At 40.7% G+C, this 24,359-nt stretch overlaps 1 protein-coding gene across 2 annotated transcripts in view; it reads left to right on the forward strand.

The window, feature by feature from the left end:
- The window catches only part of SLC9A6 (solute carrier family 9 member A6), a 61,663-nt gene that overhangs the window by 29,218 nt on the left and 8,086 nt on the right, over positions 1 to 24,359 (forward strand). Inside the window, exons 10-15 of one of the 2 annotated variants that reach the window (XM_035287797.3) lie at positions 2,217 to 2,330; positions 7,249 to 7,360; positions 8,933 to 9,086; positions 13,552 to 13,641; positions 14,820 to 14,850; positions 18,085 to 18,164. In XM_035287797.3, coding sequence (XP_035143688.1) covers positions 2,217 to 2,330; positions 7,249 to 7,360; positions 8,933 to 9,086; positions 13,552 to 13,641; positions 14,820 to 14,850; positions 18,085 to 18,164 — 581 coding nt within the window. The remainder of the gene's footprint in view (positions 1 to 2,216; positions 2,331 to 7,248; positions 7,361 to 8,932; positions 9,087 to 13,551; positions 13,642 to 14,819; positions 14,851 to 18,084; positions 18,165 to 24,359) is intronic. The other variant, XM_035287798.3, reaches the window with a different exon arrangement.

Consider the following 24,359-nt stretch of genomic DNA (forward strand, 5'->3'; position numbering starts at 1 on the left):
TACCAGTAAGATTTTCTTGGCACCCAGCCACACTCATTTTTTAAAAAGTGTATAGTCTATGGCTGCTTTTATGCTCCACTGGCATAAAAGCAGTGGACAGAGACCTCTTGGCCTGCAAATCCCCTCATGTTTACTCTGGCCATTCATGGGAAAGTTTGCCGGTCTCTGTGTTGCAGAGTAAAGCTGGGACTTTGGAGTCACTGTATCCTTTTAAATCCTGGTTCTGTCTACTACTTGCTGGCTGTGTGAGCAGGAGCAAGTTCCATAACTTCTCTGTGCTTCAGTTTTGCCATCTCTGAAAATGGACATAATGATAGTACCTACCTCACTGAGTTGTGTTGGGATTAAAATGAGGTAATGCATATGAAGTCCATAGTATAGTATGAGACACATGGTAAAAACTGAAAAAGGTGTAGCTGTTATCATTAAGTATCAATAAGTAGTAATAATAGCATATTCAATCATTTAAAGAAAATTAAATACATACTTATTTTAATTTTCTCATTTTTTGGTAATAAGGCAACCCTGGTTTAAAGAGATTAACTAACTTGCCCAAGGTCACACATCCAGCAAAGGGGAAGACAGGGCTCAAGTCTAGGCATTTTCTTTCTTTCTTTTCGTTTTTTTTTTTTTTTTTTTTTTGAGACAGAGTCTTGCTCTGTTGCCCAGGCTGGAGTGCAATGGCGCGATCTCACTACAACCTCTGCCTTCCGGGTTCAAGCTATTCTCCTGCCTCAGCCTCCTGAGTAGCTAGACTACAGGCATGCACCACCTCACCCGGCTAATTGTTGTATTATTAGTAGAAATAGGGATTCACCATATTGACCAGGCTGGTTTTGAACTCCTGACCTCGTGATCCGCCCGCCTTGGCCTCCAAAAGTGCTGGGATTACAGGCGTGAGCCACAGCACCTGGCTGGCATTTTGATTCCTAAGCCCATGTTCTTAACCACTATCCTGTTATGTGGCAGAGGGCTTGTAGTAACAAGCCATTGTGGATAACTATGGTGGCCAGAGGGACACCACATTATGAAGGACCTTAACTTCATTCAGCAAGTATCATATACCTTTGCCAAGGCTATGATGTGAATGGGGTGGAGTGGGTGGGCTGCAGGGGAGGACACAGGGTTTAGTTCTCCCCACAGATAGTTCTGCCATCCTGCTTACTCCCTACACGAGGTTAAGACCCATGCAAAAAGTGAAGTCACAGGGCAAGCCAGGAATACAAGAGTTCTCACAAAGCACTCTCTGCTAGGATAAAAAAGGTTGAAATGAATCTTATAGCTTACAAGAGGAAAGTATCTTGAAACTATCATTTTTAGAGATTCATTGGTTTGGGGGAGCTGGAGGATGAGGGATGATTAGAGGTCCTTTTTCATCATTATGGGTAGGAAGTGGCGAAAGTTTGACTAGGGCAGTAGGAGGGACACGAGGAATATTCCTAAAGAAAAATTGACAGAGTTTGGAGGAAAAGGAGAGGAATAACTGAAGATGGGGCTTTGGAGAAGAGAAGCTGATTGGAGAAAGTAAAGGGGCAACGTTTCTGGCTTTTTCTTTTTCTGAGACAGAATCTCACTCTGTTGCCCAGGCTGGAGTGCAATGGCGCGATCTTGGCTCACTGCAACCTCCGCTTCCTGGGTTCAAGCGATTCTCCTGCCTCAGCCTCCTGAGTAGCTGGGATTATAGGCATGCATCACCACGCCTGCCTAAATTTTCATATTTTTCCTTTTTCTTTCTTTTTTGTTTTTTTGTTTTTGAGACAGGGTCTCACTCTGTTGCCCAGGCTAGAGTGCAATGGCGCACTCTCGGCTCACTACCTCTGCCTCCCAAATTAAAGTGATTCTCCTGCCTCAGCCTCCTGAGTAGCTGGGATTACAGGCGCATGGCACCATGCTCAGCTAATTTTTGTATTTTTAGTGGAGATGGGGTTTCACCATGTTGGTCAGGTTGGTGTCGAACTGCCCACCTCAGGTGATCTGCTTGACTCCCAAAGTGCCTGGATTACAGGCATGAGCCACTCCACCCAGCCATTTCTGGCTTTTTCTGCAGGACTAGTAATGTCATCTCCGCATTTGCTCCCTTCCAAATCACATACTGTGTGTGTATGCATGAACTTTATGTATTTGAGTGTCTGTTTTACTATCTTAGTAATACTCATGTTTTCAAATTATATAACTTAACTTATTTCCTGGACTAATCTTTTACAATTTCATTTCAGTTGTTTGAGCTTCTCAATTTCTTGGCAGAGAATTTCATCTTCTCCTACATGGGGCTCACGCTGTTCACCTTCCAGAACCATGTCTTTAACCCAACATTTGTAGTGGGAGCATTCGTATCCTTTATTACGTGTTTTATTTTGAAAAGTATTTTTAATTGAGATTTTTCATGTGGGATTTGGGTATGTGGTTGATAAGAATACATTTAAATATATGTAATTTTCCTCTGAGTAAAACAAAGATTCCAGCTCTTTTTTATAGTTATTTATTTTATTATATTCTATTTCAATTTGTATTTTTTGCACAAATAGTGTTGACAGATTAAAATGACAGACAAGTGTCCTACTGTTTTGCCAATCCCAAAAGATAAGTGTTTTCTCTTTATTACTTCAGGGAGGGAGAGGTTGAATACTGGGGAACAGTTAGCAGTCTCTACCACAGGGCAATAGGTGAAGAGGACGAAGCGTTAAATAAGGCCACTTTCTCTCCCTCCTTCAACCTCTCTCTCTCTCTCTCTCTCTCTCTCTCTCTCTCTCTCTCTCTCTCTCTCTCTCTCTCTCTCTCTTTCTCTCTCTCTCTCTCTCTCTCTCTCGCATATATACAAAGAGTCTTAAAAAAAACCCAGCCTGGGCCACATAGCGAGATCCATCTTTACAAACAAAATTTTAAAAATTAGCCCGGTGTGGTGGCGCATGCCTGTAGTCCCAGCTACTTGGGAGTCTATGGTAGAAGGATTACTTGAGCCCAGGAGTTCGAGACTGTAGTGAGCCATGACTGTGTCACTGCACTCCACCCTGGGTGACAAAGCAAGACCCTGTCTCAAACAACAACAACAACAACAACAAAAAAAAAAAAAACAGTTGCAGTTGAAGGAAGAAACTGAGTATACGAAAGAGAAGAGGCAATAGTGAAAGCCTCTTGAGAGGGCAGGAATGAAATCCAAAGCATGTGGAGAGAAATTTTGCCTTCACTGGGAGGAGAGACAGCTCTACCATTGCTACAGGAGAGGATAGGGTATGCACAGATGAAGGCACATTTGTAAGATGGAGCTCCTGTCTGATGGCTTCTATGTTTATCCGTTAAGTAGGAGGTGAGATCATCTGCTGAGAGTAAGATAGGGAGTTGCGGAGTGTATCAGTTATCTATTGTGTAACAAATTACCTTACATTTAGCAGCTTAAAACAACAGACGTTTATTTTCTCACATGGTTTCTGAGGGTCAGGAATCCTGGAGCAGCTTAGCTGGGTGGTTCTGGCTCCAGGATCTCTCAAGAGGTTGCAGTTATGCTCTTGGCTGGGACTGTACTTTCTTTTTCTTTTTTTTTTTTCAAGACGGAGTTTTGCTCTTGTTACCCAGGCTGGAGTGCAATGGCGCGATCTCGGCTCACCACAACCTCCGCCTCCTGGATTCAGGCAATTCTCCTGCCTCAGCCTCCTGAGCAGCTGGGATTACACTCACATGCCGCCGTGCCCAGCTAATTTTTTGTATTTTTAGTAGAGACGGGGTTTCACCATATTGACCGGGATGGTCTCGATCTCTGTACTTTCTCAAGACTTGACTAGGGCCAGGGAATCCACTCCAAGCTTGCTCAACTCACATCGTGTCAGCAAGAGGCTTCTATTCTTCTCCACATGGACATCTCCATAGGGCAACTTACACCATGGCTTCCCCCAAACTGAGTGAGCTGAGAGAGCCCTAAAATGAAAGCTGAGGTGCCTTTTGTAACCTAATCATTGAAGAGACATGCCAGCATCACTTCTATAATATTCTGTTGGTTATACAGACCAACCTGGTACAGTGTGGGTGGAGATTATACAAAGGTATAAACACTAAGAGGCAGGAATGGTTAGGTACTACCTTGAATATTGGCTTACACAGAGCATAGGGATTTTGAGGAAGGTGAAAGTTTGTGAAATAGTTGTTGTAGAGAGTGGGAGAATAAGTTGACCAAAGAAATGCAACAGGACTGCTAAGAAGTATTAGGGATTCATTGTGTTTGAGGAATAGGCACTAGCAGTAGAACCAATCTGCCTCACTGAATGACTTTGTCCAACAGTATTCACTGCAAGCATGGAAAAAAGAGAGAGTTGGCTTCTCCAGATTTGGAGTTTTTTCAAGTGGATGCAATGAAAACAGAAGGAGGAGAGATCATAGTGTTATTACATGACTGATGCAATCTAAACATTTCATTTAATGTTTAAATAACATTAAAGGGTGTTATTAACATGACAGTAAGAAGGGAAGTGAGGAAAGAAGACATTGTTTAGGGATCTTTGGACTGAAAGTCTCAGTGCTGTGGAAAAATGATCAGAGTGGGATAGTTGGACATAAAATGTGGAAGGAGCAGTTGTGGCCAGAGGGAATGTTTGAATAAATAATTTTCAAAAGACATATTTTAAAACCCCACTTCAGAATGAAGAATCTGCCAAAAAGATTAGAAGTTTGTTTTTTTTAACTAAAACTCTAGGATCTCTGTTAGAAGTGAAGTTTTACTGAAATACCATTCCGCAGAGCCTTAGTCTGCAAATGAACTTTAGGCAAAAAATAAATAAATAAATAAATAAATAAATAAAATAAAGTACTGTCAATAGAAGGTCTTAGCTGAGAGACAACCATGAGATCAGTAACTCAATGTCCTGCTAGTCTTGGAGAAAATTTTGAGCAGTTAAGTGGCTTGATCCACTATACTTAATCTGGAAACAAAGCTAAATATTCTCTATAGGTTTCTGAGTCTGTTAGGAATTAAAATTCCTCAATACAAAATCCTTCCATGAAAATGGCCTCTTAACAGGAGAGAGTTGCTCTATTTCTGGCTATATTAGTTAGGACGTAGGTTTGGTTTCATGTGAAAAGACTCAAACTAATCCAGGTTTAAACAACATAGACATTTCTTTCTTATCTAAAAGTCTGAACTGATGTGGCAGTTCTGCTGCATAGGATCACCAGGGACTGAAGCAGCATTGTTGCTAACATCCTTAGCGACTTGCCCTTGTTCTTGCAATCCAAGGTGGCTCACCCTGTCTGTCGGTTGCCTTCAAGGGCTTGACCCAGAATGTGCACTCATCCCTTCCACCTAACGTCAGTGGTTACACCTACTCACAAGGGAGGCTAGGAATTATATTCTTTCTCTTGGTGGCTGTGTAAAGATGAAAGGGATGAGTGCCAACTACCAAGGAAGAAAGCAAGAACAGATGTTGGGGAGAACTAGCAGTCACTGCCACATTGGCCCACATGCTTAGTGGTTATGTTTTCTTTTCCTTTTAGAAAATCACTTAAATTTTTTTCTTATTTTAGAATGGTTTTAGGTTTAGAGAAAAATTGTGAAGATAGACTGGATGTGGTGGCTCACGTCTGTAATCCCAGCGTTTTGGGAGGCCGAGGTGGGAGGATCACAAGGTCTGGAGTTTGAGACCAGCCTGGCCAACATGGTGAAACCCTGACTCTACTAAAAATACAAAAAATTAGCCAGGTGTGGTAGCAGTCACCTGTAATCCTAGCTTCTCAGGAGGCTGAGGCAGGAGAATCGCTTGAACCCAGGAGGCAGAGGTTGCAGTGAGCCGAGATCGTGTCATCATACTCCAGCCTGGGCAATAGAGCTATATTCCATCTAAAAAAAACTTAGGAAGATAATACAGAAAGTTCTTATATGCTCTACACTCAGTTTCCCTTATTAACATATTAGCATGGTATATTTGTCACAATGAATGAACTAATATTGATATGTTATTAACTAAAGTTCAAACTTTATTCTGATTTCCATAGTTTTCCCCTAATGTCCTTTTCTATTCCAGGGTCCCATTCAGGATACCACATTACATTTAGTTGTCATGTCTCCTTAGGCTCTGCCTGACTGTGACAGTTTCTCATGTGTGTTCTTTGTTTTTGGTGACCCTTGACAGTTTTGAGGGGTACTAGCTGTGTATTTCGTAGAATGTCCTGCAGTTGGAACTTGTCTGATATTTTCCCCATGATTAGACTGGAGTTAAGTGTTGTTTGGGAAGGTAAATGCCATTCTCATTACATCATATCAAGGGTACATACTTAATAATGTTGATGATAGTCTTAATCACTTGGTTGAGATAGTGTTTGTCAGATTTATCCATTATAAAGTTACCCATTTACCCCCTCTCTATGCTTGGAAGGAAGTTGCTATGGGCAAGGATTGAGGAATCGGGAGTTAGGTTCCACCTCCTTGAGGACAGAGTATCAGCAAAATTATTTGGATTTTTTTTACACAGGACATTTATCTATTCTTCCTCATGTATTATTTTATTCAATCATTTATTTTTTAAATTTTATTATTGTATTTTTTTTTTTTGAGCCAGAGCTTCGCTCATGTTGCCCAGGCTGGAGTGCAATAGTGCAGTCTCGGCTCACTGCAACCTCTGCCTCCCAGGTTCAAGCAATTCTCCTGTCTCAGCTTCCCAAATAGCTCAGATTATAGGCATGAGCTGAGATTACAGGCATGTACCATCACACCTGGCTAAATTGTATATTTTCAGTAGAGGCAGGGGTTTCACCATGTTGGCCAGGCTGGTCTCGAACTCCTGATCTCAAGTGATCTGCCCATCTCAGCCTCCCAAAATGCTGGGATTACAGGCATGAGCCACTGCGCCCGGCCAACTTACTCTATTAATAATCTTAAAAGTATAGTAAAGAAACTCCTCTTTTAAACATGTTTCTCTTCAGCTAGTAAATTTCCTGCATGGTACACCTGCTCTGTCCAATTTGGTAGCAACTAGCCAAATGTGATTATTTTAATTTGAAGTAATTAAAATGAAATAAAATTCAATTTTCAGTTCCTCCGTCACACTAGCCACATTTCAGGTGCTCACTAAATTGGACACTGCAGATACAGAAAATTTCCGTTGTTGCAGAAAGTTCTGTTTGGACAATGCTATGTTAGGCAGTGGAACCAAGGCACTGTGTGTTAGAAACTGAGTTCCCTAAAATAGCCTTTCACCATCTGGAATGCACAGTCTAAATAATATTAATAGGAAAATGAAATTATCCTTAACCTAGTAATAATTTTAGGTTGCTATTTTCTTGGGAAGAGCTGCCAATATTTACCCCTTGTCCCTCTTACTTAATTTGGGTAGAAGAAGTAAGATTGGATCAAATTTTCAACATATGATGATGTTTGCTGGTAAGTTATGATTTTCTTCTCTTGCCCATCTCAAGCAACCATTCACAGTGTATATGCCAGCTTAATGTAACACTGAGATGTTATGCTGGTAATATAATACTCCGTTATTTTTATATTATTTATTTATTTATTTTGAGACACGATTTCACTCTGTTACCCAGGCTGTAGTGCAGTGGCACAATCTTGACTCACTGCAACCTCTACCTCCCAGGTTCAAGTAATTCTCATGCCTCAGCCTCCCAAGTAGCTGGGATTACAGGCACACACCATCAAGCCCAGCTAATTTTTTTATTTTTAGTAGAGATAGCGTTTCATCATATTGGCCAGGCTGGTCACAAACTCCTGACCTCAGGTGATCCACCGGCCTCAGCCTTCCAAAGTGCTAGGATTATAGGCATGAGTCATCGTGCCTGGCATCTAATACTCCTTTAAACATTGAAGTTGCATCCTTGAACAGAAAAAAAATTATAGTGTCCCATTGCCTTCTATGGGAATTTCTTCATATTCTGGTTCCAAATCCTTGATTCAGAATTATGTCACACAAAGTGAGAAAGATAAAGATGAAGTCGTTTTCAAACAAAAACCTGTAGGTGAATGTTTATAGCAGTTCTATTCATAATTGCCAAAACCTGGAAATCTGTCTCTCAATGGGTGAATAGCTAATCAAACTGTGATACATCCATGCTATGGAATACTACTCGACACTAAAAGGAACAAATAATTTACCCATAAAGCATGGATAAATCTCAGAGGCATTGTGCTAAGTGCAAGAAGCCAGTCTTGAAAGGCTACCTGTTGTGTGATTCCATTCAAATGACATTCACAAAAAGACAAAATCATACTGATGTGGAATACACCAGTGGTTTCCAGGGGTTTGATGGAGTGATGAGAGGTTAGACTGAAAAAGGGTAATGCAAAGAAATTTGACAGGGGGAGGGATGATGAAACCATTCTGTGTCTCAACTGTAGTAGCAGTGGTTACACTCACCTCTATGAATTTGCCAAAACTCATGTAGCTGTAGACCAAAAAGAGTGAATTTTACCGTTTGTAAATGAAAAATGAATTTTAAAAATTATTTTAAAAAAATCAGTGTGTGTCAGTCAGTATCATATACAAATTCTATTTCTATTTGTACATTTTTTTTTTCAAGACAGAGTCTCACTCTGTCACCCAGACTGGAGTGCAGTGGTGTGAACTTGGCTCACTGCAACCTCTGCCTCCCTGGTTCAAGCCATTCTCCTTCCTCAGCCTCCCGAGTAGCTGGGATTACAGGCATGTGCCACCATGCCTGGCTAATTTTTGTATTTTTAGTAGAGATGGGGCTTCACCATTTGGCCAGGCTGGTCTTGAACTCCTGACCTCTGGTGATCCACCCGCCTCAGCCTCCCAAAGTGCTAGGATTACAGTTGTGAGCCATCGCACCCGGCCTGTACATATTTAAGTATGTTACTATTTACTGCATATTTGTTCACATGCTTCTAAGTTTTCAGAATGTGCTTTCTTGCTCTGAGTTTATGAAGCCTGGATTCACAATGAGTTATTGAAGAAATACCTTTTCTGTTCCCCTGTAGGCCTTCGCGGTGCAATGGCATTTGCCTTGGCCATTCGGGATACTGCCACTTACGCACGGCAAATGATGTTCAGCACCACGCTTCTGATTGTGTTTTTTACTGTGTGGGTATTTGGCGGCGGCACCACTGCAATGCTCTCATGCTTGCATATCAGGTAAGTACCAACTAGAGACTTCATTTTAAGATTAAACTTTAATTTGGTTTATTTTCTCTGCCCATTTTCAATTTTTAAGCTTTGGTGAATCCGTAATGTTTATGTTTTCCTTTTAAAAAATGTGTAATATGTGGTACACAGAAAGGAAAATATATATGCAAGAGAAAAAGAAAATTCATTGTTAACACTTTGAGGGATATCTTTCCAGACCGTTTGCTATACATGATACATATTTTTGACAAAAGGGGCAAGAAAGTAGTAAAGGTACTCTTGTAGCCTGATTTTTAAATGTAATATAGCATGGACATTTTCACTGTGAATATATTTACATCATTGTTTTAATGGCTACATATGTCCTGATTCATTTAATGAAATCCCTGTTGCTGGACTTCTGTATTGTTTCTAGGATTTTCCTATTACCATTACCATTTGAGGATTTTGCTGTTACTATTACCATTAACAACGTGAACATTCTTAAATGTATACCACTGTGTACTTGTTTGATTATTTCCTTAGAATGCATGTCTAGAAATGAAATTGCTTGCTCAAAATATACGTACATATTTAAGGCTTTTGATCGGTACTACTAGGTCAGATCAAAAATTTGTCTTCCACATGCAATGTATGAGACAGTGCAGTTTTCCCCAACCCTAATCACTGCTAGATATTATCATTTTTCTCATCAGCACTGTTGTCGTTGTTTTTTCAGCACTGTTTTTAACCTAACAATCCAAAGCCAAGATCTTGAGGTCTTAGTCTTAAATGTGTACCAGTTAATGTATTCAATTTGAAAGCTCCCTTGTATCTCAAGAGTTCTGCATTTGTTTCCATGGATACAGCAGCCTATGCTGCTAAAGCCTTTGTAGATTTTAGTTCTGTGTTTGGCTGAAACTTCATAGACATTAAGAGCTACCAAGCTTCCAGGACACATAGGGCTTGTTAGAGAAAACAGTATTTCACACTTCAGAGATCCTGTCTTCCATTTTTTTCATTCTATTATGCCTTTTTCAAACATTCTAAAGACCAGCCAGCCCTAAATCACACTTTGAATGTTTTTATTATTGTCTTAATTTCTCTTTACTATTCAAATCCCTTATCATTTCTGTGCTTTTATTGTGCATAGTGTAAAATACACAAAAATAATGTTCTTCTAACCTTAATTATTACTTCAGGGAGAACCTGGCATTTATTGAACACTTACTATGTGCTGGGCATCGTGCTAAGTACATTTTACGTATTTATCCAAACATGATAACTCCATTTTCCAAGTGATGAAATAGAGGCTTAGAAAGGTTCTGAGTTGTTCGAGGTCATCTGGATAATTAAATGGCAGGCAGAGGAGCCTCCAGTCTTTCTTAATTTCTTTTAGAAATTAATTTCATCAAGAAATGGGCGTGGTACATTTTGAAAGGACACAATTCCTTTCTTTTCTCGAGAGCTTGTAGATGAAGACTTCCCTCATTTTCCTAAGGAGAAAAAATTAAGTGTAAGAATAAACCAAACAAAATCCCTATGCTTACCATCCCCCTAAAAAGAAAAGGCAAAAACATACCTACTCATACCAAATCTAATCTGTATCACTAGCTGTCAGAGCTCTTTGTCTGGCAGCATAGTGCCTGTCCTGTAACATAGTTTATCACTTAATGATATATAATATTGTCTTATAGTCTTAGGTTACTTCTTCTTGTTTTCTTGGTATTATTCTTGGCCTCTTCGTGAACAGGGGTGTATTTTAAGCTTCTCCTCCCTCCCCCGAAATTTGTCGAGTTGTTTTAAAGGCACTGCTAAGTCCTGAAAGTTTAAGATTTGTGCCCACTTAGGCTTGGCTTTGAGTTCTTGCTCCTTCACTGACGAATTCTGTGATCGTAGGCAAGCTCTCAAACCTTTTCAAGCCTCAGTTTCCTCATCTGTAACATGTATGTCATAGTACCTACCTCCTTGGGTTGTTGTAAGGATTCAGTGAGCTAATAATATCTGTAGAGTTCTTAGCATTTCAAATATACCTTTTGTTCATTCATTCGATAAGCATTTACTGAACACCAGCCATGGTGCCAGGCACTGTTTTAGGTTTCAACTCAGTGGTTCTTTTTATTTATTTATTTATTTATTTATTTAGAGACAGAGTCTTGCTGTGTCACCCAGGCCGGAGTGCAGTGGTGCAGTATCAGCTTATTGCAATCTCCGCCTCCAAAGTTCAAGCAATTCTCCTGCCCCAGCCTCCCAAGTAGCTGGGACTACAGGCATGCATCGTCATGACTGGCTAATTTTTGTATTTTTAGTAGAGACGGGGTTTCACCATGTTGGCCAAGCTGGTCTGAAACTCCTGGCCTCAAGTGATTCGCCTGCCTCAACCTTCCAAAGTGTTGGGATTACAGGCTGGAGCCACCTTACCCAGCCTCAGTGCATCTTAACTGGGGATAATTTTACCCCCCAAGGGACATTTGGCACTTTATGGAGACATTTTTGGTTGTCACAACTGGAAGAGGGGGCTGCTGCTGCCATCTAGTGAGTAGAGGCCAAGGATGCTGCTAAACATGCTCCAATGCATAGGACAGGCTCCTCCCCACCCTCGCCACCTGCCAGCAGAGAACCATGTAGGCCAGAATATCAGTTAACGCTAAGGTTAAGAAATCCTGCTCTAGAGGAGCACAGTGATTATAATAAGATAGAAAAGGTTCCTGGACTCATAACATCTATACTTCAGTGAGAGAAGACATACAATAAGCTAGCAACACATAAATGAACCGGACAACTGTAGATGACACTGAATGCTGTGATAGCAATCGGGCAAGGTACTGTGATAGTGACTGCGGATGGGGATGTATTTTACAAAAGGCGGCCAGGAAAGTTTTCTCTGAGAGGTTACGTTTGAGCTCAGTCTTTCCTAAGTGACTAGATGTTGCCAGTTAAACAGTCATCAGGAAGGGGAGCAGTCTAGGCAGAGGGAAAAGTACAAAAGTCCTGAGGCGGGGGCAAACTTGGCCCGTTTAATGAACAGGAAAAATCTCTAGTGGCTAGAGTGTCGTGACTGAAGGGTAGGTAGGAAATGAGGTTGGCCAGATCCTATGGAAGCAGGGGTCTGCAAACTTTTACTGTAAAGGGCCAGAGAGTAAATATATCAGGCTTTGGAGGTCATACGGTCTGTCTTAGCTACTCAACTCTAGTGTGAAAACGGCCCTTGACAATATGTAAATCAATTGGCGTGGTTGTATCCCCGTAAAACTTGATTTACAAAAATTGAAGAGGTACTGATGTGGCCCGTAGGCTGTAGTTTGTGGACCCGCAATAGTCTTGTGGAGCATGGTAAGGAATTTGGATTTTAAAATGCAACTGGAAATCCTGGAAGATTTTAAAGCAAGGGAGTGACATGAAGTCATTTACAGTGTAAAAGGCTCACTTTCAGCTGTCTTATGGACAGTGGACCCTCAGCAAATTAGAAACAGCCAGCTATTCCCATGTCCTTTCACGTAGTTTGTGACAGTCACATTTGGCTCTATCATTTACTCTACATGCTTTGCACTTCTGTGTCTCTGAGCCTTTGCTCATACGGTTCCCTCTGCCTGGAATGTTCTTTCAGTAAATGACACAGCTAAGTGCCACCTCCTTTTCCCCCATTCTTTTCCCTCAGAACCACTCTTCTGTTGGTGCAACATTGGGCCTCTCCATTATAGCACTTGTTTTATTCAGTCTTGTAATAATGTTGTTATAAGAGCTACCACTTAGTGTTAATGATGTTTCAGATGCTCTTTAATGTTAATGGTGTTTCAGGTGCTCTTTTAAAACCTTTTCATACATTGTCTCATTGAATCCTTGCAGCAACTCTGTGTGGTGGATATTAGCTCCATTCTCCAGGTGATAAAATGATGGTTTACAGGACTGCATCCCTTGGCAGTTCACACAGCTAGAAAACAGCCAAGGACGCATTTGAACCCAGAGCTCCCTGAGAGAAGCCCTTAGGGATCATGCCCTAGTTGTGTCTGTTTCCCCCACTAGTCTATGAGTTCCTTGAGGGCAGGGGCCGTGTTTAATTCATTTCTATGCCCTGTGCCTAGTACAGTGCCTGGCAAATAATAAGCGCTCTATAAATGTTTATTACATTGACTTAGCTTCTGATAATGACGGAGTATTTCAAGTGTGCTATCTTCAAGTCCACTAGATGGCACTCAAGATGCATAAATGTGGTTAGAGTTTAATGCGACTGAGAAGATGTTAAACAGCTCCTGGCCATTTTAACAAAGGAAAAATGAGCCAGTCTTTGAATTAAGAATCTGGTCATGACAGTCTGTTTTCAAGTCCTTGACCATGATGCTTTGCTTTCCAGATGCAGCCTTGCATCGTTTTCTCCCTTCAGTGTTATTCGTGTTCTGGGATGCTACTGCTACAGCTTCTCATGCTGCTATTTTTTCTGTGTTGTCTGTAGTAGTTAATTTAATTGATAAACATTTGAGCACCTATTGTGTGTCAGGTACTGTGCTAGACTCTGGGGATACAGAGATGAATTGAGACATGGCCTTTACCCTCAAGGAGCTCACAGTCTTTTTGGGGAGACTGACAGGTAAATAACTATACTCTACTGTGCTAAGTATTGTAATAAAGGACTGTAGAAAGTACTGCATATGCACAGAGGAAAAAATGATTCTGCTTGAAGGGGTCATACGGTGGTTACTTTGGAACTTGGGAAAACGACTAGAAGAAATGAGGGAAAGTACATTGCAGATGGACAGAACAGCATGAGCAAAGGCATGGGAGGCTCAGAAGCGGATGGATTTGGGGAGAAGAGTAGGCAGGTATGGCTAGAATGGGGCATGTAGAAGAGAAGGATGGGAATGAGGATGGAAAGATGTAGGCTGGAGTGGGGCGGGTATGCTGGTTTGTAGAGAGTCTTGAATGCCCCACAAAGGACTTCAGACTTGGCCAGGGTGGTAAGCCACTCTCAGAGTCCTTTGTCAAGGGAGTAACACAGCGAGTTCTATGCTGGCGACAGCTGGCTCTCAGGGAGAGGCTGGCAGCTGGAAAAGCTTCCATAACAGACCCTGTGAGCCTCAGGATGAGGACTGTGCTTGAGCAGTTGGGATGGAAAGGAAAGAGAAAACCTGAGAGACCATTTAGAGGAAGCATGAACAGAACTGGTGGGTGCTCATGTTTAGGGAATAGAGAGGAGCCAGAGAACTTTGTAATGAAGCTGTTCCCTGGGATACAGAAAGCAGGAATTTGAAGCAGATAAGGAAAGAATCGTGAAGAAGCAAGGCTGATGTCTGTCCATTAGCCTATGAAAAACCTGTAATTGGACCCTCTCTTCAGTCATAGTAACAGAATATTGCCAGGAGAGCTGCGAGGTCCAAAAACATGCAACTCCCTCGCAGAATTGCACTGTGCCAGCCTTGTTTTTGGAGCTACCCCAGTAGTTCTTATTTAGCATCCGGGGCGGTGCTGCTCTCCCTGATTCTGCTTCAAGTGGACCTATATTCAGAGAAGAAAATCCTGTTTTTTTCCTGGTAAGTAGGATTGCAGGAAGAGAATCATTGGTACACCCTGCTTGCCTTAGAATCCAAGCCGTTGCTAAGGAAAGTGGCAGGAACCAAAAATCTGCATCAACAGCCATAGAGAAGCAAGAAAACATTAACCATTCCGTAGCTTCTGTGTTGAGGAAAGTAGTTGCCTGACAATGTGCATGTGTGAATAGACCTTTTTTTGGCTTCCAAATCTCATTTGCTCTTTGTGTTTCTCCTTTAGGGTTGGTGTTGATTCAGACCAAGAACACTTGGTAAATATGCGTTTGTGTTGTTCCTGGCATTTCTGTCAAATGTGCAGTGATTTGGGAAAAGAACCAATCTACTGTAGACTTCATGCCACTATTTAGATCCTGTCCTCTTTGCCTCGGCTTTTAACTGACATCATTCCTGGCTTTTCTCACTGCTCCACAGAGACAAAGCCAAGTTAGCCACAGTGTGTGGTTATCAAGGGTGACAGCTTTCATGTCTCCGGGCCATCCTGCCTGGGATTTTGCTCCAGAGGAGAGCAGTCTCTTAAGCACTCCTGGGTTTTCAAGTGACTCCTCTGGCACAGGGAGGCTTTTTCCACTTCGGTTTGTGCATGAAGGCTTGTCTCTGATGTAAGCCTCACTCCAGCTGCTCTTCCTGTGTAACTTTCAAATTGGATGACCAGCAGCTGCCCTTGAGAACTGCCTAGAAGCTTTTGACTGTTCAAGCAGCCTTCCCTGCCTGTTCAGGGGAGCGCACTTTCTTACTTTGTCCCTCAGCCTTGGCCATGTTTCCTTGCTTCCTTCCTTCCGTTGTGTCAGTTTCTCAGTTGTTGCTATGAACTTGAGCCTGTTGGGCTGAATGCTTTGTAACTGGCTGCCCTCTCTAGACTGACTACCCTTGTCTGGTATTTTCCATCTGCTTTTCAATGGTTTCTGAGCACCACTGAATACATGACTCCGTTTCAGACGTTAGATAAGAAATCACAGACGTTAGGTTTTTGAACATGGAAAGCGTCTCTTTCAAAACACAATTCTTCTTCTTGTCTGAAACAAACCCCAGTGTATTTGTCTTCAGGGTGAGGTTAAAAAAACCATTTCTCAGATTTATTTCCTAAATGTGAATTTTGTTAGCTGTTGAGTAATGAGTGGGAATGTATATATGAGATATAGTAAGTACTTGCCTCTTGTGGTCAGACCCTTAAAGTAGAATTCCATGGGCTTGACATACTTGTACAAACCAAGCTGGATAAATTCCCATGATGCCAAGTTCCTGGGATAGTGTCCAAGGGGTAATAAGTCCTCAGTGCTTCCTCCCTGTGTCAAAATAAGAATAAAGTTAATCATGCAGCTCAAAAGACAAATGCTTGATCACTCTCTGTGTAAGTCTCCACCAGCTGTGTCACCTCTGTAACCACAGAGGACAAATGGAAATGGAGTGACAGGGAGAGAGCCAGGTAGGTGAGTATCAGTCATCACATACAGAACAAAGGACCAATTTTTCTCCTTACCTTCAAAACCCTATGGCTGGGCCGGGCGTGGTGGCTCACACCTGTAATCCCAGCACATAGGGAGGCCGAGGTGGGTGGATCACCTGAGGTCAGGAGTTTGAGACCAGCCTGGCCAACATGGCAAAACCCTGTCTCTACCAAAAATAAAAAAATTCCCTGGGCATGGTGGCAGGTGCCTGTAGTCCCAGCTGCTTGGGAAGCTGAGGCAGGAGAATCATTTGAACTTGGGAGGTGGAGGTTGCAGTGAGCTGAGATTGCACCACTGCACTCCAGCCTGGGCAACAGAGCAAGATTCCATCTCAAAAAACAAAAACTCTTTGGCTGTCTTGGTTATATTGTTTCTTTAATGTTTTGAATGTCCACTGGAAAGCACATTATAGTAAGTATGGAGTGTGTGGAATAGGGTGTACAGGTGTTCATGTGGTCAGGGGTGGTGAGATTTTTTTTTTTTTTTTTTTTTGAGACGGAGTTTCACTCTTTACCCAGGCTGGAGTGCAATGGCGCGATCTCGGCTCACCGCAACCTCCGCCTCCTGGGTTCAGGCAATTCTCCTGCCTCAGCCTCCTGAGTAGCTGGGATTACAGGCATGTGCCACCATGCCCAGCTAAGTTTTTGTTTTTTTAGTACAGATGGGGTTTCACCATGTTGACCAGGATGGTCTCGATCTGTTGACCTCGTGATCCACCCGCCTCAGCCTCCCAAAGTGCTGGGATTACAGGCTTGAGCCACTGCGCCCGGCCTAGGGGTGGTGAGATTTATAGATGAATTGCTCTTCAAGGGGCAGAGGCCCGCAAAGCTATTCTTAATGACATGATGAGGAATTGCAGGTGTTCTTCAGCTTTTGTAAGCCCATACAGTGTTTCCAAATATTTTTATGTTATGTATAAGTTAATACATGACACGTTGAGGGGGAGATAAATTTATTTTGAGCATTAGGAAGGAGAGGAAAAAGCCAAACCCCAGAATCTAAACTCTGTGCATTTTAATTTATTTATTTTTTGTGATGGACTTTCACTCTGTTGCCCAGACTAGAGTACAGTGATACAATCTTAGCTCACTGCAACCTCCACCTCCCTGATTCAAGCGATTCTTTTGCCTCAGCCCTCCGGGTAGCTGAGACTACAGGCACCTGCCACCACCACCCCTGACTCATTTTTGTGTGTGTTTTTAGTAGAGATGGGGTTTTGCCATATTGATCAGGCTGGTCTCGAACTCCTGACTGCGAGTGATCCATCTGCCTCGTCCTCCCAAAGTGTTGGGATTACAGGCATGATCCACTGTGTCCGGCCTAAACTCTGTGCTTTTAGAAAAGATAATTATGGAACCATAGAACATGAGCACTAGAAAGGGCCTTCGGGATTCTCTAACCCTCATGATGTTTTTAGACATGAAGAAATTCGGGCCCAGAGAGAGAAAGGGACTTACTTAAACTACTTAATGTCAATGAGCTGGGACTGAAAGCAGATCACCTCACTGCCCAACTGCTGACTGCACCGTGTTACAAATAAGGACACAGTTTATACTTTTGGAAGCTATTTTAGAAGACGCCTACTTGCTATGTTAGTTTTCCCTCCTAGCTGGTCAGGCTTACCTTGCAGTTTCCCTACTTGTTTTTATTTTGCTAGTGTTGTCTCAGAACATAGTTTTGAGACTCATGACAACTCCCAAATACATAGGGATGTTGATGTGATGTCTCCTAAGGTGCTATTACATTGAGAGTATAACTCTTTCAGGTTTAGGACATGAATTCTCCCGCAATGAGTTTTTAAGTGACAGTAGATTCATAAATTAGCAGGCAGCCTGAGTAATAAAGATGTTCTGAAAAACATTTCAATTTCTTATTCCAAAGCTGCAATATACAAGCTATTAAATTTCCAATACTACCCATGTTGGAGAGTGTCTTATATATAATAGCCTCTATTTCTATAATTCTCCAAAGAAATGGCTCTAAATAAATGTGTTCATGTCTTTGTGTATATATATTGATTTATATATTATCTGTCTGCAGGGTGTTCCTGAAAATGAAAGGAGAACTACCAAAGCAGAAAGCGCTTGGCTTTTCCGGATGTGGTACAACTTTGATCATAAGTATCCTTAATTGAGAAAAAGAAAAGGGTGGTGTGGACATGGATAATTACAGTTTAATGGAACAACTGTTTTGACTGTTCTCTTCCTGGAGTGGAATGTAAAACCTACCTTTCATCTTCCCTTTCCCCATCAGTGCTGTGGAAAAAGAAACCCACACAGACAGATTCCTCTGCAAACCCATAGGGACTGGTTACTTCAGAAGCTGGCTGTGTAAAGGGAACCAAGAGCCCAGATGACATACTTTCTTTGATATATAGGTTTATTTATTGAGCAAACTTTAATTTAATTCATTGTCCTTTAGCTCATTTAGTAAATCCTGCAGAAGATATTTCTTGGTTCTTGTCAGTGTACTTAGCAGGGTAAGAGAGGAAAGGCTTAGGGAAAACCAGGAGAATAAAATAAATGTGGCAATGTTCGATACTACACTGTTCAGCAATACACCTTTTTTCCTCTGACCTTTCCAAAGACTGGGAGATTCTCTGTATTCAGCATGCCACAGATAGCTAATGTTTTTGTTTGCCAGATTTCCTTCTTGCTCTGTTGTAAGTCTGTTTCATAGCTGTACTTTGAGTAGTGTTGATATTCTATAACCTCTTTAAATCAGGGGTTCCCAGTACTGGTCCGTGGCTTGTTAGGAACCGGACCGCACAGCAGAAGGTGAGCAGTGGGTCAGTGAACATCACTGCCTGAGCTCTATCTCCTGTCAGATCGGCAGCATTAGATTCTCATAGGAGCTCAAACCCTATTGTGAACTGCACATGCAAGGGATCTGGGTTACATACTCCTTATGAGAATCTGATGTCTGATGATGTGAGGTGGAACAGTTTTATCCCAAAGCTGTTTTGTCCCCAGCCCCATCCATGGAAAAAATGTCTTCCATGTAGCCAGTTCCTGGTGCCACTGCTTTAAGTCATGCCTTTTAAACATTTTATCACTATTCAAAATTAATTTCTTGTTTGAAAATTCACCCAGCAAAAAGAGCCATGGAGTTCTTTCAGGCTCTGATTTATCGGTAAATAACTTATAACAGTTTATGTTCTATTGAAGCAAGTTGAAGACAGCCATGTAAGAAATTTGTCCTTGCTCTCAACTTTCTGATGAAAGCCTTGTATATTTAAGAAAAATCACTTGACACTTAACAGTTAGAAGCTACTGTTTACCATGTTCTGTTTGGTAATTTCTGCATTCACTGTTTGCAAGTATTTCAGAATTAAATTACTGAATGGAAACAAGAATGCAAGCCTATCTGGGGTATTAAGACTCCCATTAGAGAGAGAGAGAGAGAGAGCCTGGCTCTTTAAAAATTTTTAAAGATATGTCATTACTTTTGGCTCCATTGTCAGCCTTTTGGATATAAGCCACTTCTGTATCTCTTGGGGCTTTTTCACCCCTCTAATTTAGCAATAATTTTTCAGTGAGTTTTCTGCAAAAAATGTTTTATTCATTTTCTACATAATATATGAAACAGTTCAATGATCCTAAGGTTGAGAAAGTAGAATAATAGTTGATTTTTCTGTATGTTTTATAGAAGTAAACACCAAAGCTTGTTTGACTCAGTACCGCCCTGTTAAGTCCTACTCAATGAAGACCTGATCATTATTAAATATCCACTATTTTAGATTTCAATTCATTTGTGTAGGAAAATGATTTGTTATAATTGACATACAACTTGAATACAATAAAGTACATGAATCTTAAGTGTACAGCTTAATGAATTTTGACCTATGTCTATACTTGTATGCCTAGCACCCATATGAAGATATAAATGAACATTCTCTATCCCCCTCCACAAAGGGGCAACCATGATTCTGACTTTATCAACATGAGTTAGTTTTACCTGATTTTGATCTTTATATATATGGATTCATATGTTAGGTATTCATTTTTGTCTCACTTCTTTCACTCGACATCTTCTGTGTAATTTATCCATACTTCATGTAACAGTAATTCGTTCTTTTTTATTGCTATAGTAGAGTAGAGTTCTGTAGTACGAATATACTACAGGATATTTGTTTTTAACCAGTCTATTGTTAATACATATTTGAGTTGTTTCTGGCTTTTGGCTATTACAAAAACATGCATGAATATGCATCTTTTGGTGGACATAAGCACTCATTTCTCTTGGGTATATACCAAGGAGTGGAATTTAAGACAAGTATATGTTTAACTTTGTTTTTGAAGTAGTGTCTGGCTCTGTTACCCAGGCTGGAATGCCGCAGTGCAATCTTGGCCTACTGCAACAACCTCTGCCTCCCAGACTCAGGTGATCCTCTGACCTCAGCCTCCTGGGTAGCTGGGACTCCTGGTGCATGTCATCATGTCCAGCTAACTTTTACTTATTTTTTTAATGTAGAGACAGGGTTTCACCATGTTGCCCAGGCTGGTCTTGAACTCCTGGACTCAAGCCATCCACCCACCTCGGCCTCCCAGAGTGCTGGGATTACAGGAGTGAGCAACTGTGCCTGGCCCGTTTAGCTTTAATAGACCTTGCCAACCAGTTTTCCAGAGTGATTGCAACCAGTTTAATTGGTTTTAACCAATTTGATGAATTTATGATTATTTCCATCAGCAAATTAAGGGAGATCTGTTTCTGCCTTTTAAATTGTAGCCATTTTGATGGGTGTGTAGTGATAGACGGTTTAATTTGCATTTCTCTAATGACCAGTGAGGCTGAGCACCTTTTCTTGTTTTTTGGCCACTTAGATATCCTCTTTTGTGAAGTGTATCTAAGTCTTTTGTCCATTAACTGAGTTTTTTTTTTCTTTTTCTCAATGATTTATAGTTATCTTTATATTGGAACTGAGTTTTTTGTTGATTATTGTATTTTCTCTCAGTCTGTAGCTTGCATTTTTATTTTCTTAATCCTATATTTAAGGAGTAGAAGTTTTTCAATTTAATTTTTTTTTGTTTATTTAATTTATTTATTTAATTATTTTGTTTATTTTTGAGATAAGGTCTCACTCTCACCCAGGCTGGAGTGCAGTGGTGTAATCATAGCTCACTGTAGCCTCAACCTCCTGGGCTCAGGTGATCCTCCTGCCTCAGCCTCCTGAGTAGCTAGGACTACAGGTGCATGCCACATGCCACCACACCCAGCTAGTTCTAAAAAAATTTTTATAGGCTAGGCGCGGTGGTTCATGTCTGTAATCCCAGCACTTTGGGAGGCCGAGGCAGGTGGATCACCTGTGGTCAGGAGTTTGAGACCAGCCTGACCAACAAGGTGAAACTCCGTCTCTACTAAAAATACCAAAATTAGCCAGGCATGGTGGCAGGTACCTGTAGTTCCAGCTTCTTGGGAGGCTGAGGCAGGAGAATTGCTTGAACCCAGGAGGTGGAGGTTGCAGTGAGCCGAGATTGCACCACTGCACTGCAGCCTGGGTGATGCGGTGAGACTCCATCTCAAAAAATTTTTTTTATAGAGACAGGGTCTCATTTTGTTGCCCAGGCTAGAAATCAATTTTATTCACCTCTTATGGTTAGTATTTTCTATGTCTTAAGAAATATTCCATATCCCAAGGTCATGAAAATATTTTCCTATGTTTTCTTCTAGAAATATGATTGTTTTGACTATCATATTGAAGTCTTTGATCGATCACACATTTATTTTTGTGTATGGTGTGAGATAGTGGGTCAAGAGCTACTTTTTTCCATGTGCATATCCAGTTGATGCAGCCCCATTTATTGATAAGATGCCATTATTACCCCACTGAATCTGCAACACAATCTGTTGTGAATCACTTCGCTGTATAAGCAGGGATAAGTTGCTGGACTCTCTTCTTTATTCTATTTTTCCATTTTTATATCAATACCACACCCTTTTAATCACTGTGCTTTATAATAAGTTTTGCTATCCAGTAGAGTAATTAAAGTCTGGCTTTGTTCTTCTCTAGTATTGCCTTGGCTATTTTGGGTGCTTTGCATTTTCCTTTAAATTTTCGAAACAGCTTGCCAATTTATACACATGGGTGTGTGTATGCAGACACACACACACACACACACACAAGTGCTGGCAGTTTTACTGGGTTTATATTGAATCCATAAATGAATTTGGAGAGAAATGATATCATAACAATATTGAGATTTCCATATCATAAACACAGCATATTGCTCCAGTCATTTAGGTCTTTTAAAATTTCTCTCATTAATGATTTATACTTTTCAGTGCACAGCTCTTATACATCTTTCATTAGATTTATCCCTAAATATTTGATGTTTTTGATCCTATTGCAAATGGTATTTATTCTATTTTCTATTTGTTTCATGTAAAAAATATACATATATATGTATGTATATATATATAATTTGATTTTGTATATGGAACTTGGGTCCAGCAATCTTGCTACGTTCACTTACGAATTCTGATAGATTCTTTTTTGTTGTTGTTTTTGTTTTTGAGCTGGAGTCTTGGTCTGTCACCAGGCTAGAGTGTAGTGGTGCGATCTTGGTTCAGTGAGGCGATCTCGGCTCACTGCAACTTCTGTCTCCCAGTTGTAAGTGATTCCTGTGCCTCAGCCTCCCAAGTAGCTGGAATTACAGGTGCGCACCACCACACCCAGCTGATTTTTTGTATTTTAATAGAGATGGGGTTTTACCATGTTGGCCAGGATGGTCTCTATCTTCTGACCTCGTGATCTTCCCGCCTTGGCCTTCCAAAGTGCTGGGATTACAGGCGTGAGCCACCATGCCCAGCCAATTTCTGATAGATTCTTTTCGATCTTCTATATACATAATTAAGTGATCTATGAGTAATGATTTTTTTTCCTTTTCCAATTTCTATATTTCTTTTTTGAGTCTTTTTACATTGGCTTTTGTAGGGGACTTCTCCAGTGCAATGCTGAATGTAAGTGATGATACTAGACATTCTTACATTCTTGACCTCAGAGGGAAATTTTTCAATAGTTCACTATTAAGTACAATAAGAGCATTCTCTCTCTTTTTTTTTTTTTTTTGTCAGATGGAGTCTCGTTCTGTCCCCAGGCTGGAGTGCAGTGGCGTAATCTTGGCTCACAGCAACGTCTGTTTCCTGGGTTCAAATTATTGCTGAGAGTTTTTATGAGGTTTTATCTGCTGAGAATTTTTAGTATCAGATGCTTTTTCTGCATTGAGATGATCATATATTTATATTTTTCTTCTTTAATCTGTTATTTTGATTTTCATTGATTATTTGAACGATAAACCAATCTTGCATTGCTGGAACAAATTCCACTTGGTTATGATGTGTTATCCTTTGTGTACATCACTGGATTTAATTTGCTCATATTTTGCATCTGATTTCTGTGTCTATTTTTATGAACAATATTGGCTTATGATTTTTTTTTCTTATAATGCCCTTGTCAGGTTTCTATAACAAGATTAAACTGGCCTCATAAAACGAATTGGGAAGTATTCCTTCATTTTCTGTTCTCTGAAGGAGTATTAAGATTAGTGTTACTTTTTTTTCCAATGTTAAGAAAATTTTACCAGTGAAGCCCTTTGAGCCTGGAGCTTTTTGTAGGAGAAAGTGTTTAATTTCATTAATAAATACAGGACTATTTTTAAAACCTTTTTTTCTTTTTTACCATTTGTCAATATCTGGCAAGTTTTGTTTTCTAAGGTTTTTTTTCTTGTAGAATCAAACATCAAGACTTGTTAGCCTCAATACTACCCATTCGGTACCACAAGATGAAGACCTGGTCATTTACTTGAAACACTAGTAGAATTCATCATTCCAGTTTTTTAGTTGCTTTGTGTTTGGCCAGGTGTTTTATAAAGCATGTTTATATAGAGTGCTTTCATATTTACTTAGATTTTATTAATATGAGGATTCATGAAATTTTCTCTTTCTCATTTTTAACTGAGAACCACCTTAGGTTCTCATCAGAAAATGAGGAGTCAGGGCATGGTAGCTCATACCTGTAAACCCAATATTTTGGGAGGCTGAGTTGGGAGGCTTGCTTGAGGCAGGCTCAGAGTTCAAGACCAGCCCTAACAGCATAGCAAGACTCTGTCTCTGCAAAAATCAAATTAAAAAAAAAATTTAGTTGACCATTGTGGCACGTACCTCTAGTCCCAGGTATGCTGAAAACTGAGGTGAGAAGGTCACTTGAGTGCAGGAGTCTGAGGTTACAGGGAGCTGTGATCACCCACTGCACTCTAGCCTGGGTGACACAGCGAGACTCTGTCTCAAAAAATAAATAAATGATGTGGGGAATCTAT

Source organism: Callithrix jacchus, chromosome X, assembly GCF_049354715.1.
Source record: "Callithrix jacchus isolate 240 chromosome X, calJac240_pri, whole genome shotgun sequence".
Lineage (NCBI taxonomy): Eukaryota > Metazoa > Chordata > Mammalia > Primates > Cebidae > Callithrix > Callithrix jacchus.